At 41.2% G+C, this 14,145-nt stretch overlaps 1 protein-coding gene across 5 annotated transcripts in view; it reads left to right on the forward strand.

The window, feature by feature from the left end:
- LOC112057460 (baculoviral IAP repeat-containing protein 6) overlaps positions 1 to 14,145 on the forward strand; it is a 70,676-nt gene that overhangs the window by 31,849 nt on the left and 24,682 nt on the right. For all 5 annotated transcript variants that reach the window (XM_052887996.1, XM_052887992.1, XM_052887995.1 and 2 more), the window contains 13 exons: positions 606 to 870; positions 1,619 to 1,782; positions 2,848 to 2,923; positions 3,939 to 4,067; positions 4,818 to 5,091; positions 5,812 to 6,086; positions 6,948 to 7,092; positions 8,162 to 8,245; positions 9,226 to 9,351; positions 10,195 to 10,334; positions 11,322 to 11,481; positions 11,833 to 12,051; positions 13,000 to 13,240. In XM_052887996.1, the coding sequence (XP_052743956.1) occupies positions 606 to 870; positions 1,619 to 1,782; positions 2,848 to 2,923; positions 3,939 to 4,067; positions 4,818 to 5,091; positions 5,812 to 6,086; positions 6,948 to 7,092; positions 8,162 to 8,245; positions 9,226 to 9,351; positions 10,195 to 10,334; positions 11,322 to 11,481; positions 11,833 to 12,051; positions 13,000 to 13,240 (2,298 nt within the window). The remainder of the gene's footprint in view (positions 1 to 605; positions 871 to 1,618; positions 1,783 to 2,847; positions 2,924 to 3,938; positions 4,068 to 4,817; positions 5,092 to 5,811; positions 6,087 to 6,947; positions 7,093 to 8,161; positions 8,246 to 9,225; positions 9,352 to 10,194; positions 10,335 to 11,321; positions 11,482 to 11,832; positions 12,052 to 12,999; positions 13,241 to 14,145) is intronic.

The following is a 14,145-nucleotide window of genomic DNA, read 5'->3' on the forward strand; positions in this document are numbered from 1 at the left end:
CAATTATGTTGCCAGTGTTTGTGATCTCCTTTAGTCGCCAAGAGATAGTAGACGACAAGATTGCGGTACTTTTGATTAGTTCCGATTTTGGCCACGCGCAAAGCACGCGTCTAAAAGCTTGGTGGTCATGTTAGTTGGTTTCATTATATTTAAGATCTTATGAAACTAGATTTACTAATTTTCTTAATCTGTCGATCCTCATTGGGCCAGTGTTATGGAATAAAACCTAACCCCTCTCATTCTGAAAGGAGACTCGTTTTCGACAGTGAGCCGAATACGGGTTGCTAAGAGTTTGGCCAAGGAAAGTAGAGACTGCAATCGCCCGCCAAATTAAAAAAAAAAAACATTTAAACAAATTAAAAAAACATGCGTTTTCATAATTTGTTTAAATATTATTTTTTGTTTATATGTTAATACTTATACTAAAAGTATTAAACTCAGTTATGCCAATATTTGCACTATAATTTTGAGAATTTACTCCGATTTTTCTCTCTCTCTCTATATCTACTTTCATTAGCCAAACTCTAATGATGATGACATACACAATGATATTATGTATTTAAATAATATATTATACAATATACACAACTCTCTTTTATATATAGCCTGTCGACGTGTGTGGACGCGCGATTAGAAAACGGCGCCGCGAGTGCCGGCGAGGCGTTCGCGCGGCGCGTGCTGGCGGCCACGGCGGCGGCGCTGCCGCTGGCGCTGCGCGCGCCGCCCACGCGGCCGGCGGAGGACTCGCCCTCCGACACGCCGGCCGACTCGCCGCCGCAGGAGCCCCCGCCGCTGCTGCCGCAGAACCCGCCGCTCGCGCACACGCTGTACGACGTGTTCAGGCATCTCGCGTTGGAGTTCCCTAATCAGGTATCATCGTCCTTCATCAGTATTATTAGCCGATAGACTCATTTTATTATTTACTAGCGGACGCTCTCAAATTTCGGATTTTTTTACAAACCCCACGGGAAACATGGATTTATCCGGGATGAAAAGTAGCCTATGTGTTAATCCAGAGTAAAATCTATTTCCATTCCAAATGTCAGCCAAATCGCTTTGCGGCGTAAAGGAAGGATGAAGGAACAAACATACACACCAATTTTCGCCTTTATAGTATTAGGGTGATTTGCCTTTCAAATCACCCTAATATCTAATATAATAAGATTATATTTATTTCGTCAGCAAAACTTAAAACTAACCTAAGCTAATAGCTAAAATATTTCTTTTACATTATTTATTTATTTGATCCGTGATTTCCGTTCCGTTCCGATCCGACTATTTATTTTTTAAGTGACCGTTAAAAATTTAACACAGTCTTATTAAAATAGACACTGCATGCTTATTATCGTAAAATCAAAAGGACAATTACAAACAAAAAAAATATCTGAACCGTAAATGTAGCTCGCTCTTTCTGCGAAAGATAAAGTAAGGACATCAAGCGGCTCCTTGCAACACAAGGAGCCGCTGGATGATGGCGATTCGAGACCGATTTGTTTGGACGTCCAATGTCCAACAGCATGATGAAGATGATAGATTTCTCCTCACAGGAGAGGATATATGGGCTTAGACCCACAATGCTGCTTCAATGTGGGTCTAACGCTTGCTTATAATGTGACAGACGGACTGCACGCTGCTGGAGAACGTGCTGTCGCTGTGGCTCATCCTGAACGGGTCGGCGTGGGGCGGCGCGTGGGCGCTGGGCGCGCTCACCGTGCCCGCGGACGCGCCGCGCGTGCGCCTCGCCTCAGACACCGTGGTCGCCGTACTGCGCTCGCTCACACAGTGCGTACTCTATACTAAAACCATTTTTTTTTTTATTCTTTACAAGTTAGCCCTTGATTACAATCTCACCTGATGGTAAGTGATGATGGAACCTAAGATGGAAGCGGGCTAACTTGTTAGGAGGAGGATGAAAACTCCACACCCCTTTCGGTTTCTACACGACATCGTACCGGAACGCTAAATCGCTTGGCGGCACGTCTTTGTCGGTAAGGTGGTAACTAGCCACGGCCAAAGCCTCCCACCAGCCAGACCTGGACCAATTCAATCGGCCCAGCTGGGGATCGAACCCAGGACCTCCGTCTTGTAAATCCACCGCGCACAAAACTGCGCCACGGAGGCCGTCAAAACCATACACGAGGAGTACTGTTTACTAACAAACAAATTAGAAATGAGGGTAGAAAATGCATGTTATTTCATACCTTTTTAATTTTAAATTATGTATTGTTTTTTTTTAATATTATTTCAAAATATATTAACTATATCTGATTGTTTTAAGCTTATTAATCAAATTTATTTTCATTTCAATTTCAGGTGTGAAATGACTAGAGATTTATACCCTCATTTTTGATTTGTTTGTTGGTAAACAGTACTCCTCGAGTATGGCTTTAGTATAAATACTTTACCCATTCAAAGTCAAAGTCAAAATTAATTTACTTACAAGCACTTTTGCAACGTCAGGTAATAATATTAGATAATAGTGTTAATAATTGGTCGAAAACTTGAAATTAAAGTTACTAGGGTTCGAGAAGGGTTCAAAACAAACTCAGACATGTTTTCAAACCAAATATCACATCATTTCACTTTCTTCAAACGCTAACGCTTCAAAAACTGAAAAAATGTATGGGATCTTTATTTGTTATCGATAGTTTTTTTCATTTGATGGCAAATTAGCCCTTGACTGCAATCTTACCTGATTTTGAGTGACAATGCAGTCGAAACGGGCTAACTACTGATTACGCCAGAGAGGTCGTCAGGATTGATCACGTGATCAATCGGATGCGTCATTACATTTATTAAATTCGGTAAATTCGTACGCTTTAAATTATAGGTCTTCTTTGTTTTCAGATTGGAACACGTGTCATTGAGGTGTTGGGTGTTATCAATGCAGGCTTTAGCGTGGATTGCAACTTTACCTCTTCAGGTTAGATTTCATGTATAATTTGCATAATATACTATTTACATAAAAATGATTCCTTGGTCACATCATCACGCGCGAATGAAGATTTTCGACAATTCCTAAAAAAATATAGAAAATTGTGCAGAATTTTGGAAAATTTTAAACAACTACATTAGGGATATTTGTAGCTCGACAAGGAGTAGTTAGATATTTATTGTTTTTGTTTTCCCCACAACATTTGAAAGGTATGTTTAAATTGGTTGATCTACTTCACCGGTAAGCGTGGCAGGGTAAAGCTGGTATATTTAACAAGCGGACGCCCGCGACTTCGTCCAACCTTAGATCTCTTAAAGCCCTTACAGTAGTATCGCTGTAAAAATGGAGTAACTTCTCCCGTTTTCCCAACATTTCTCTTCACTGCTCTGCTCCTATTGATCGAAGCGTGATAAAAAGTATACTATAACCTGCCCAGGAGTGTGAAGAATAATTGTACCAAGTTTCGTTAAAATCCATCAAGTAGTTTTTGTTTCTATAACAAATATACAGACCGACAGACAGACGAAAATTTTACTGATTGCATTTTTGGCATTTTTGCAGTATTGATCACCCCTGATACCTATTTAGGAAATATATTTCATGTAAGAGTAGTACTGGTTGAACCCCCCCCCCCCCCCCAACAGTTGCACGTACAACTTTAACGGCCGTTTTCAATAACCTATCTATCCGCCATTTCGCTTACTAAAGTTAAGAAAATCTATCTTCCTGGTCTTAACTGCTTTTCAATAACCTACTGACAGATAGGTACAGATATCGACCATGTAAAGATACTTTGACTGTTACTGATAATCGAGGATAGCTATCTATCCGTAATCTTGAGTAGGTTATTGAAAACGGCCGTAAGCAGGTTACAGGGAGCCGGTGAATGCAAGTGGTTGAAGGCTATGTTATTTGGGAATCCTTACCTATTCCTATGTCGTCCAGCAGTGGACTTTTACTGACTGATAATAATGATGATAATGAAACAATATTCTGTTTTCAGACGGAGGGCCTCATGCACACGATGGCGCGCGTCATCCTAGAATGCGAGTACTTCGTGCCCGCGCTTGTTAAGTTCATATCCATTGACGTCACAGCCGACGGCGCCGTCATCACCTCCGAACCTTATCTGGTAAGTTCTTTGGCTAAAATAAAGCCGGCTACACACGTAGGGATAACTCTGCTAACATCGTTGGTCGGTTAATTTTCGTAAGGCCCAATCGTCGTATATCGAAGTTTCTCTAAAAATTAATATGCTGATATATTCAATAATTACAAATCGTAATATATTATAACATTGTGTTATATTGGATAAATAATTAAAAAATTAAAAAAGCCCGACTACCTAACCTGCTCGCAGCTAGTCATCCGCCTCGTGTATTTTGTGTAGCGATTAATAAATTACGTTTTTCTAATTTGTTTTTTTTTTAATATGGCCATGAGATATACCATTTTGAAATCCTCTTAATGAGCCCTTGATTTGATATCCATATCGCAATATTTAAAAATATATATATTTTTTATACCTCAAGTTTATATCGTCTTGTTGGTTTTTTAAGACAAAAGCCTGCCTCACACGTTGGGCCATTGCTCGTTACAACGTAAGGCGGTTAACTTTCGTAAGGTATCCACAAGTCACCCAATCATTCTATATCACAATTTCTCTAAGAATTAATAGGTTGCTGTATTACAACAAATCGTAATAGATTATAACATTGTATTATACTGGACTATTAAAAAAAGAATCTCTTATGTATTATGCTCGAATCAGTTTACTAGTAGAATCATAATATTCTTTCTTTAAAGGTGATGTGTGCTCATTCAGGATTCTCTATTACCGTTCTGTAGTAGTGTATATTAGTAAACAATATATATTTCTCAGGGTGGAGCCGGTATCGGTGCTGGTGCAGGCGCTGCATCCGCCCTCCAATCTGTCCTTTCGCGGGTAGTGAAAGCTAGAGGTGCTCTCGGGGCCTTGGTGTCCCTTAGGGTACTGACCGCCATCTGGACGAGGCCGGCCAACCCCAGCGCCGCGCCACCCGTGTCACACTCGGCGTTAGACTTGCATGCGGCGCTGCTCAGGGCGGCGCACTCACTGCTGCCGGCGCTAACGTATAGACAAGTCAGACACGCGCTGCCGCTTATTGAAGCTATTGGTGAGTGTTTCCTTTTTTTTGTTTGGCCTTACTGACCTCCCTCTGTACGAGGTCAGCCAACCCCCAGCGCCGTGCCGCCCGTTTCATACTCTGCGTTGCACTTGCTTGCGGCGCTACTCAGGGCGCACTCACTGCTGCCGGCGCTTACGTATAGACAAGTCAGACACGCGCTGCCGCTTATTGAAGCTATTGGTAAGGGTTTTCTTTTTTTTTTTTTTTTGCCCTTTTGGTGTCTCTAAGAATACTGACTGCCTTTTGGGAGAGACTGTCTACAGCCAACACTATTAAATCTCGAAATCTCCATAGTATGCTTGCATTTTGTTTTTGATCGAGTCTACAACTCAAAATACCCGCTCCCATATAAAAAACGGCTCGGCAAAAAAATCAAAATTCGTTTATTTCAGTTATGCTTAGTTTACAAGCATTTCAGTTATGCTTAGTTTACTTTTGAAATGTCAAGTTATGTCATGATTTAATGGTAAGTACGTTTGTGCGTTTATGTTTATAGTTCATGTATTGAAAAATGTCACATTTAATGTAAGAAAGCTAAAACTGATTGAGTTTTATCTAATTACGATAAATAATTTTTAATGGATTTTGAAATTTTATAATCTTATTTATTTTGCAAACATCCATTCAATCTTTATTTTTTAAATATTAACTTGTCTCATGTAAATAACTATATTCAAACCTAATCATCACCCCGCTTGTGTGTTGCAGCCGACCAGTGCGGCTGCTGGATCCGCGAGAGCAGCGGCTGGCGGCCGGAGCCGGGCGGCGGCGGCGGCAACAACAACGTGCCGGCGGGCGGCGAGGCGCGCCTGTCGGGGCTGCTGGCCGACGTGCTGGCCGGCAACAACCGCCGCGCGCCGCTGCGCCGCGCCGTGCTGCAGCACCTGCTGCTGTACTCGCGCCGCCTGCTGGCGCTGCCGCTGCCCCCGCCCGCCGCGCCCGCCGCGTCCGCCACGCCCGCCGCCGGCAGCGGCACTCAGTCGGTGAGAGCACTTGTAGCAACAGCAGACATAGGCAAATATCACTGCTGAGCTCGAATCTCCTCTCAGAATTAGAGGGGTTAGGCCAATAGTCCACCACGCTGGCCCAATGCGGATTGGCAGAATTCACACACGCAGACAATTAGGAAAATTCTCAATTACCTCAAAATTGAGGTATGCAGGTTTCCTCACGATGTTTTTCCTTCACCGTTTGAGACACGTGATATTTAATTTCTTAAAATGCACACAACTGAAAAGTTGAAAGCATGCCCCGAACCGGATTCGAACCCATACCCTCCGGAATCGGAGGTAGAGGTCATATCCACTTGGCTATCACGGCTCGGCACTAGGCTATCACGCCCCTTTACCAGGGCAAAAATGACAAACCCTGTTGTTTTGATGGCTGTAGATGGCAGCACGCATTGACCGAATACACTTTTCGTAACAGATTCACGAAGTTTGTCCTTAAATATAGCTTGGTTAAAGAAGTTTTACTTCAATGGCGTACCAAAGATGGGAAGTAACATTAGAAGCTGTATTATTTTTTTTGTACTATTTTAATTCTGTTACGAACAAGCTTAACAAAAAATTCTTCAAAAAGTGTCGTAAAATTCAGGCTGTATGGTCAACGATCTTTGCTATTCCCCACTGTAGACAAATTAAAGATAAAGATGATGCTGTTTACCCTTATAACAAACATTGCAACTTCATTAATTTACCAAAATTAATGATTTCACTATTAAAGTAGAATTATCAAGATTTTTTTTTAGATATACGTAAATTGTCGGGTTACTGGGTAGGGTAGACCGTAGCTGGGCATTCCCTTTTGACAAATGTAACCTACAATATAACATTATGTTGCAGTCCGCTACGAGTCCCGGTGGGACCGGCGGCGACATATCGCAGACAGACGAGAGCAAGGCGCAGAACAGCGCAGTGCAGGACGGCACCAACATGGAGGACGAGCGGAAACAGCAAGCGCCTAAGACGCCCTGTCTCGCTGACACTGGTGAGTGACGTCATATCGACTGTGTAAAAAAATCTTTTTAACAAAAAAATATAACCCACTTCAAAATCACAAAAATAAACTAAAAAGCGAAAAATAACAAGGCGCTTCCAAACCAGTGACGTATTAATTAAAGTCGTTTCTGAAAGAACTGTCTTTAAATCCTAAAACTTCATGCTATAATCGGCTTCAGTTAATGCTTCACTGTGTTGGCACCGCTTTCAAAGTGATCAGAAGGTAGCACATACGATGTTATTTTTCGCTTTTTACTTAAACGATTTTTTCGTTTAAACGATTTTAGTTTTCTGTTTTTAGTTTCTCCTATTTTCGTTATTTCATTATTTTCATTTGAACACAAAACTACTGAAACGATTTTTATGAAAATTAAATGGGACCAATCTGGAAGTATACTCTTTCAAACCAAAAAGAGTTTTCAGAATTGGTTAAAAAATTACGAAGTTATGAGGTAACAAACATTCAAAAAATAAAAACCTACGCGTCGAATTGAGAATATCCTCCCATTTTTGAAGCCAGTTAAAAAGAAATGGTTAGATACCAAGAAACATTATTCTAATTTTGATTAATTTTAGTTTTTTGTACTATAAGAACTTTTCGATATTATGAGAAAACATGTCCCCCAAGGGGTCTAAGATTTGCGCCACGTCTCAATATTTCATGAAGACAAAATTATATCTTGGCAACTTCGTTCGTAACACTTCCGAAAATCCGCGCGGGCAGGGGGCGTGTAGCGATGAATGAAAAACCCACGACTAATGCACCTCACTTCCCCGCACGCACGAATTCACGCCCGCGCAGTCTTTCCCCCTGTCGCCCGCATATCATGCGAGTGTCATCAACGAACTATATTGTCAACCAATTAGCGCCGAACTGGAAATATATCTCTCTTTCATTGCGGTGCGACGAAAGAGAAAGAAAAGTTTCTGCTTTGTGATAAAATGACGGAGGTTTGTCTGTCACAGCCTCTTTGTCTATAATGGATGATTCAAATTAGGCAGATTATGGTAGAGGCTGAATTTTGACAAATTCAATGATTTTTCATGTTTTGTTTCAGTATTACAACATCCTGAAATAATGCAAAAGTTCTACAAGACGTTATCAGTCTGCGACGGAATGAACGCATTGGTATTAAGTATGGGTAAGAGTTTATTAATTTTTAATTTAAAAAGAAAGTATGAATATAGGGAAGCGTTTATCAAGACAGACAACGTGTTTGTGTGAAAAACTTCATCTCTTAGTAAACTAGAAGTTCTTTTAATGCCATCTAATTACACAAACCGGCATTTTTAGAGACCTTTACACGACGGAGACGATTACAACATTGAAACATCGATTATATAGAAACAGTTTTTATAAACGCGTTAGATCGTTGATCCTTGATTTTTAACAGGGGGGTAACTCTAGCGAGATAGGTCTTTATATAATGGGGATGATGACTAGGTTTGAATATATTGATTTTTATGATACATTCGGGTAAATGGGGTCAATGTTAACTAATTTATATATAAAAAGCAAATATTGTCTGGATATTTGCAAAATAAATGAGATTATAAAATTTCAAAATCTATTAAAAATCTTTTATCGTAATTAGATGAAAATTCATACAGTTTTAGCTTCCTTACATTAAATGTGACATTTTTAAATATCTGAACTATAAACATAAACGCACAAATTACAAAGATTATTAGTAATTTTGTTTGTACGCACATACAAATCTAACGATCATTACATTGCCTACGACGTCATTAGTTCGTGCCATTTTGTATGGGGCGTTTTTCAGGGATCCGCGGCAGTGCCGCAAATCTGACCCTTTAAATCCCTGTAGTTCCGAAAGTAATGATCGCAGATGGGTATCTGCGATCATCAAAGTAACAGGGTTGTTACTTTTACAAAATTGCTTTACTATTAGCGTACTCTTAATTTATATACAATTTAAAAAAAAACTGTTATCATCCCTATTTGTTTGAGGTTTATACACACAAACATGCTTGGCCTTTCATTTTCACAAATCCAAAGCCAAACGGATTTCCCAGAATAGATTGACTATAAATAATTTCATATTTCATTAAACCTAATTTTGCGTTGTGTAATTTTTTTTTAATGATGATTTTCTGACAGGCGGGAACGGCGCAAGCAGCGCGGAGCAGTGGTCGTTGAAGGAAGAAGTGTTTTGGTTGGTGGCCAAGTTGCCGGCGCTCGCCGCCAATCCTACGCTAATGCTGCCTAGCCTTATGGAATATCTAAGTAAGGGTTGCATTTTTAACCAATATAAACCATTTAGTGAGGGTCATTTGACCAGTCCAGCAAGTGAGGGTCATTTGACCCTCACTTGCTGGACTGTTGTCGTATCCACTCCTGACACAGTCTTTTCCGACTGATTGGAGGGAAATGGAATTATTTTTTAATTTTAAAAGATATGGTAAATATTCTTTACACGAGCCCGCCCGCAACTCAGCGTAAAATTCGGTTTTTCACAAATTCCGCAGGAACTATAGATATTCCAGAATAAAAGTATGCACATATCCTTTAAAAATTTTCAGCCAAATCGTTCAATCGTTCGGTACGTTCTGTAGTTACTGCGTGAAATAGAAACAAACACACACACGCACACACACAGACTTTACTAGACTCTCACGACTCCGTTCGCGGTAAAATTATGTTTTTCACAAATTCCGAGGAATCATGTATTTTTCTGGGATCTGGGAGGAAAAGTAGTATTATTTTAATCCAGGTTATATTCTATCTATGTTCCAAATTTTAGCCAAATCGGTTCAGCAGTTGCACCGTGAGAGAGTAACAAACATACACACATACATACACATTTGCACCTAAACTTTCACCTTATAATATTAGTGTGTTTAGTATAATGTTAAATGCGAAAATTGACGACTGATGATGATGATGATGTTAGAAGGTGGCGTACACTTCGTTGATGCATAAATTATACACTATATAACAGCCTATCCTTAGCGCTCACTACGAACCTGCATTGAACGGAGGGATTTTCTATTTTGTACAATTTTAACGTGTAATGCTTACCCTAGTTGACTACCTTGTGCACACCACGAATGATGGATTGGTTCCCAGGGAAGGACGAGACGGTGAAGCTATCCCAGGGCATGCAGCAGTTGATCGTGCGCGCGCTGGAGCGGCCTGAGTTGCTCGCCGCGTTTGTGGAGTCGGGCGGGCTGGAGTTGGCTCTCGACAAACTAGCGGCCTGCCATCAGGTATCCTATTTTCTATTGCTTGAAAAGTTCGTTGATGACACTGCCATGATATGCGGGCGACGGGGGGAAAGGCCTGCGCGGGTGTGAAGTCGTGCGCGCGGAGCAGAGGGAAGGATTGTGCGGGTAAGAAGTCGAGCGCGCGACCATCGGGAGTGTTACGAATGAATTTGCCAAGCTATAGTATTAACTTCTTGTGAATCTGGTAGGGTCTCAAAAGCTCAACCTGATTTCAAATTCTTATATTTTTTAAAATAGAAACATCAGCCATATAGATACCATAAAGCTGGTGTTTAATTTGTGTGCTGTGCAGCACAAATCATGAAACCAACAAGCCAGTTAATAAAAAAGAAATCTATCCTTAAAATACTTAAGAGACGAAATTTTGAGGAAAAATTAAGTCACATACAATCCATCAACATCATTATCAACCCATTTTCGGCTCACTGCTGAGCTTGAATCTCCTCTCAAAATGAGACAGGTTTGGCCAATAGTCCACCACGCTAGTCTAATGCGGGTTGGCAGACTTCAAATATGCAGAGAATTAAGAAAATTATGTGGTATGCAGGTTTTCCTACGATGTTTTGCCTTCAGTGTTTGAGACACGTGATATTTAATTTCTTAAAATGCACACAACTGAAAAGTTGTAGGTGCATGCCCCGGACCGAATTGGATCCCACACCCTCCAAAATCGGAGGCAGAGGTCATATCCACTGGGCTATCACGGCTCTACTGGGCTATCCTTGGCGGTGGCGAAGGGTGGAATTTTGACGAAGACAAGCCGTCCCAAAGAAAAAGGAAATTTGATACAAACTCAGATACCTCATACATCCATACATATATATTTATTACAATAATGAACTTTACACACATGGATTTTCAAAAGGTAACCCAGCAAGAATCGGCCTTTATGGACTCTTGGCCGCTGGTCATTGGTAGTAAGTAAGTAAGTATCCCTGTCACATACAATAATTGATATTAATTCCACAGGCGGGCCCCAGCAGCAACCAAGGGTTGGTGTCGTCTCTCATGAACCACCTGAAGCTGCCGCCACAGCTGGTCAACATGTCCATACCCGCGTCCGGCAGCAAGAAGAGCCAGCCGCCCGTTTTGGAAGCTGCGAATGGCCTCATCAATATTGCACCACTCTGTAAGTCTATTTCTCTCTTTTTATTCAATAAAGAGCATACATTTATGTCGCAGAGATATGATAAAAACAGGGATTTAGTCAATTCCCTAAAAGAATTTGATCAAATCACGGAGGATGTTCAAATAACAACACGATTTTACAGGAGCTCTTCAACTGACGAACACATTTACAACTATGAAACATCTATTCTATAGAGATAGTTTTTATTATCGCATTAGATCTCTGATCATATACTTCTAGCGAGGCAGGTCCTTATGTGATTAGTCTGAGGCTGTTAATGATTCGAAAGATGATGTGTGCTTATGACATTTACATGTCGCGAACACTGTTGACTCTGTGAACTGTTTGCAGGCACAGTGACGTGCGGCAACCCCACGGCGCAGTCCGCGGACGTGCTGCTGGGCGGCAGCGGCGCGAGCGGCGCATGCGCAGCGCGGCGGGTGCGCGCCGCCGCCTGGTCCTACCACTTTTTCAGCGCGGACGACGCGTCGCTCACCGTCACCATCAACTTGCCGTACGCCGCCGCGCTGCACGAAGTCCACCTGCAACCGCATCTCACTAGCCTTGCGAGTGAGTGACCATATCTTTTTAATACGCTTGTATTAGTTTCATTTGTAACTATGTATGTAAGAAAATTTTGGAATCTTAATTTGACCCTTCGGTCTTCGATTAGAATGAACTTTTGCACACGCTCTGTGTTCCGATGACAATACATGATTAGCTAAGAAACGTCATTACAAATTCAATATCCCCATGATGTGGATATCAAATGAAACGGTTTGCTGTGAGGAATACGAAAGTAGTCACGTAACTTAAATCGGCGGACAATATGGCGGACGTCCAAGATGGCGGACAGGCTATTTGAAATGCACCCCATGATATTGGTATCAAGCGGGTTTTTCAGTTTGTTAAACTTAATTATTTTTTTATTTATAATAATAATATTTTGATTTATTATTTGAAAAATTATATAAATCGCGGACAGACAGACAGATATAGCGAAACTATTAGGGTTCCTTGTTGACAACGGAACCCTGAAAATGACAATTTACTTCACTGACATATTACAGAAATATGAAAACGGAACTTGCTAAATATGTGGCATGTAAATAGACCAAAGTCTATGTAAGGGCTATGTACTGGTATGGGTGGTATGGCTCATATTTATGAATCCACTTTAAAAATGCGGAATATGGCTGTGCAGTGTACAAAAGCATATTCCAGAGGCATGTTGCAACTTCAAAATAGACTAGAAGTTGGCGCGGGGTTGTGTAATGTATGCACAACACAGGTATTGTCTAACCGCCTGTTAACTTCGTGGTTCTTCGTTCTTAGACACAGAAGAACTTAGTGCAAGCAGAAACGGTGCGGGCGGAATCGATAATATATATTTCGTCTCAATCGCCACAAATGAGAGTGCGATATTTTCGATTTGGTTTACTGATGAAGTAGCGTTTACTGATGAGGTTGAGTCCACAATCACTACTTTCTCGTATTTACTACAAATATTGTCCCCAGCGTGTCCGGGTGCAGTGGGCGTCGAGGCCGGGTGCGGGGGCACGGTGGCCCCGCTCGGTGCCCCCCAGAACACGGCGGGCATGACCTTCATCCGCCTGGTGTTGGTGCGACCCGTTATAGTCAACACGGTGACCCTCCGCCTGTACAAGCCGCGCGACAGCTCCAACATGGGCCTGCTGCAGCTGCGGTTGCTGACCGGACCGGCCTTCGCTGCTTCGCCGGATCAGCAAGAGCGACAAGAGTGAGTTGACTTACATACTTTGTTAATTAAACAATACTGTTATCAGGAAAGCAGAACTAGCTCTTGCAACATCAGCACAAAGCATGAAGCTAATTTTACAGGATCAAATTTTACTGGAAGGTTGTTTAAAGTAAGATTATTGTATTCATTTTCGTCAAATGCAGTGACGCGAAATGCACTGATTTATTGAATGTCAATTGATGTTAAAATAGTATATAATTTATTAACACCACAAGCTAATCTCTACACGATTGCGGCAAACGTTCATGTTCATTTAAACAGACCAAATAATTTACCAATGTTTGCTGTCGGTCAGTTTTGTGAACCTTCGAACGGAGGGCAAGTTCAACTTAAAGGATATTAACGTGAGATCTGAGTGTCAGCGTAGTGTCGGATAATCGTAGCGTAAACATAGGAGTTTTTACCCATAGGGCTTTTAAAGCTTGAGGGCTCCATATAATTGCTACAGCTTATACGGCGGTAGATATGCACTGTGGAGTTAATAGCGACCAAGGAGATAATCTAGTGAAGTGAAAATTCAACCAATGGCTGTGCAATCGGAAATAACACTATATTTATTTCATTACGTTGGTATGAAAGAGATGGAAATGGGACAGCCCGCCGCCATTGGACAACATTTTGTCTATTCTTTCTTCACTTGGTCGCATGTTAGCGTCACTGGTATTGAGGTATCGAAAGACAATTTAAATCTCAGTTACCTTTTATTTTTAACATACTTTAATTTTACAAATATTCTTCATTTCTCTAACATGTATTCAAGGCTTTACATAGTTTACGTGTGTTACCTTTAGAGCTTCCGCTTACTGGCAACTTTTAGTTGACCGACTAAGTTGCCGAGTATACTAACAGGTATAGCGATATATGACAGCCCGCACATCTACAGC

Source organism: Bicyclus anynana, chromosome 21 (assembly GCF_947172395.1).
Source record: "Bicyclus anynana chromosome 21, ilBicAnyn1.1, whole genome shotgun sequence".
Lineage (NCBI taxonomy): Eukaryota > Metazoa > Arthropoda > Insecta > Lepidoptera > Nymphalidae > Bicyclus > Bicyclus anynana.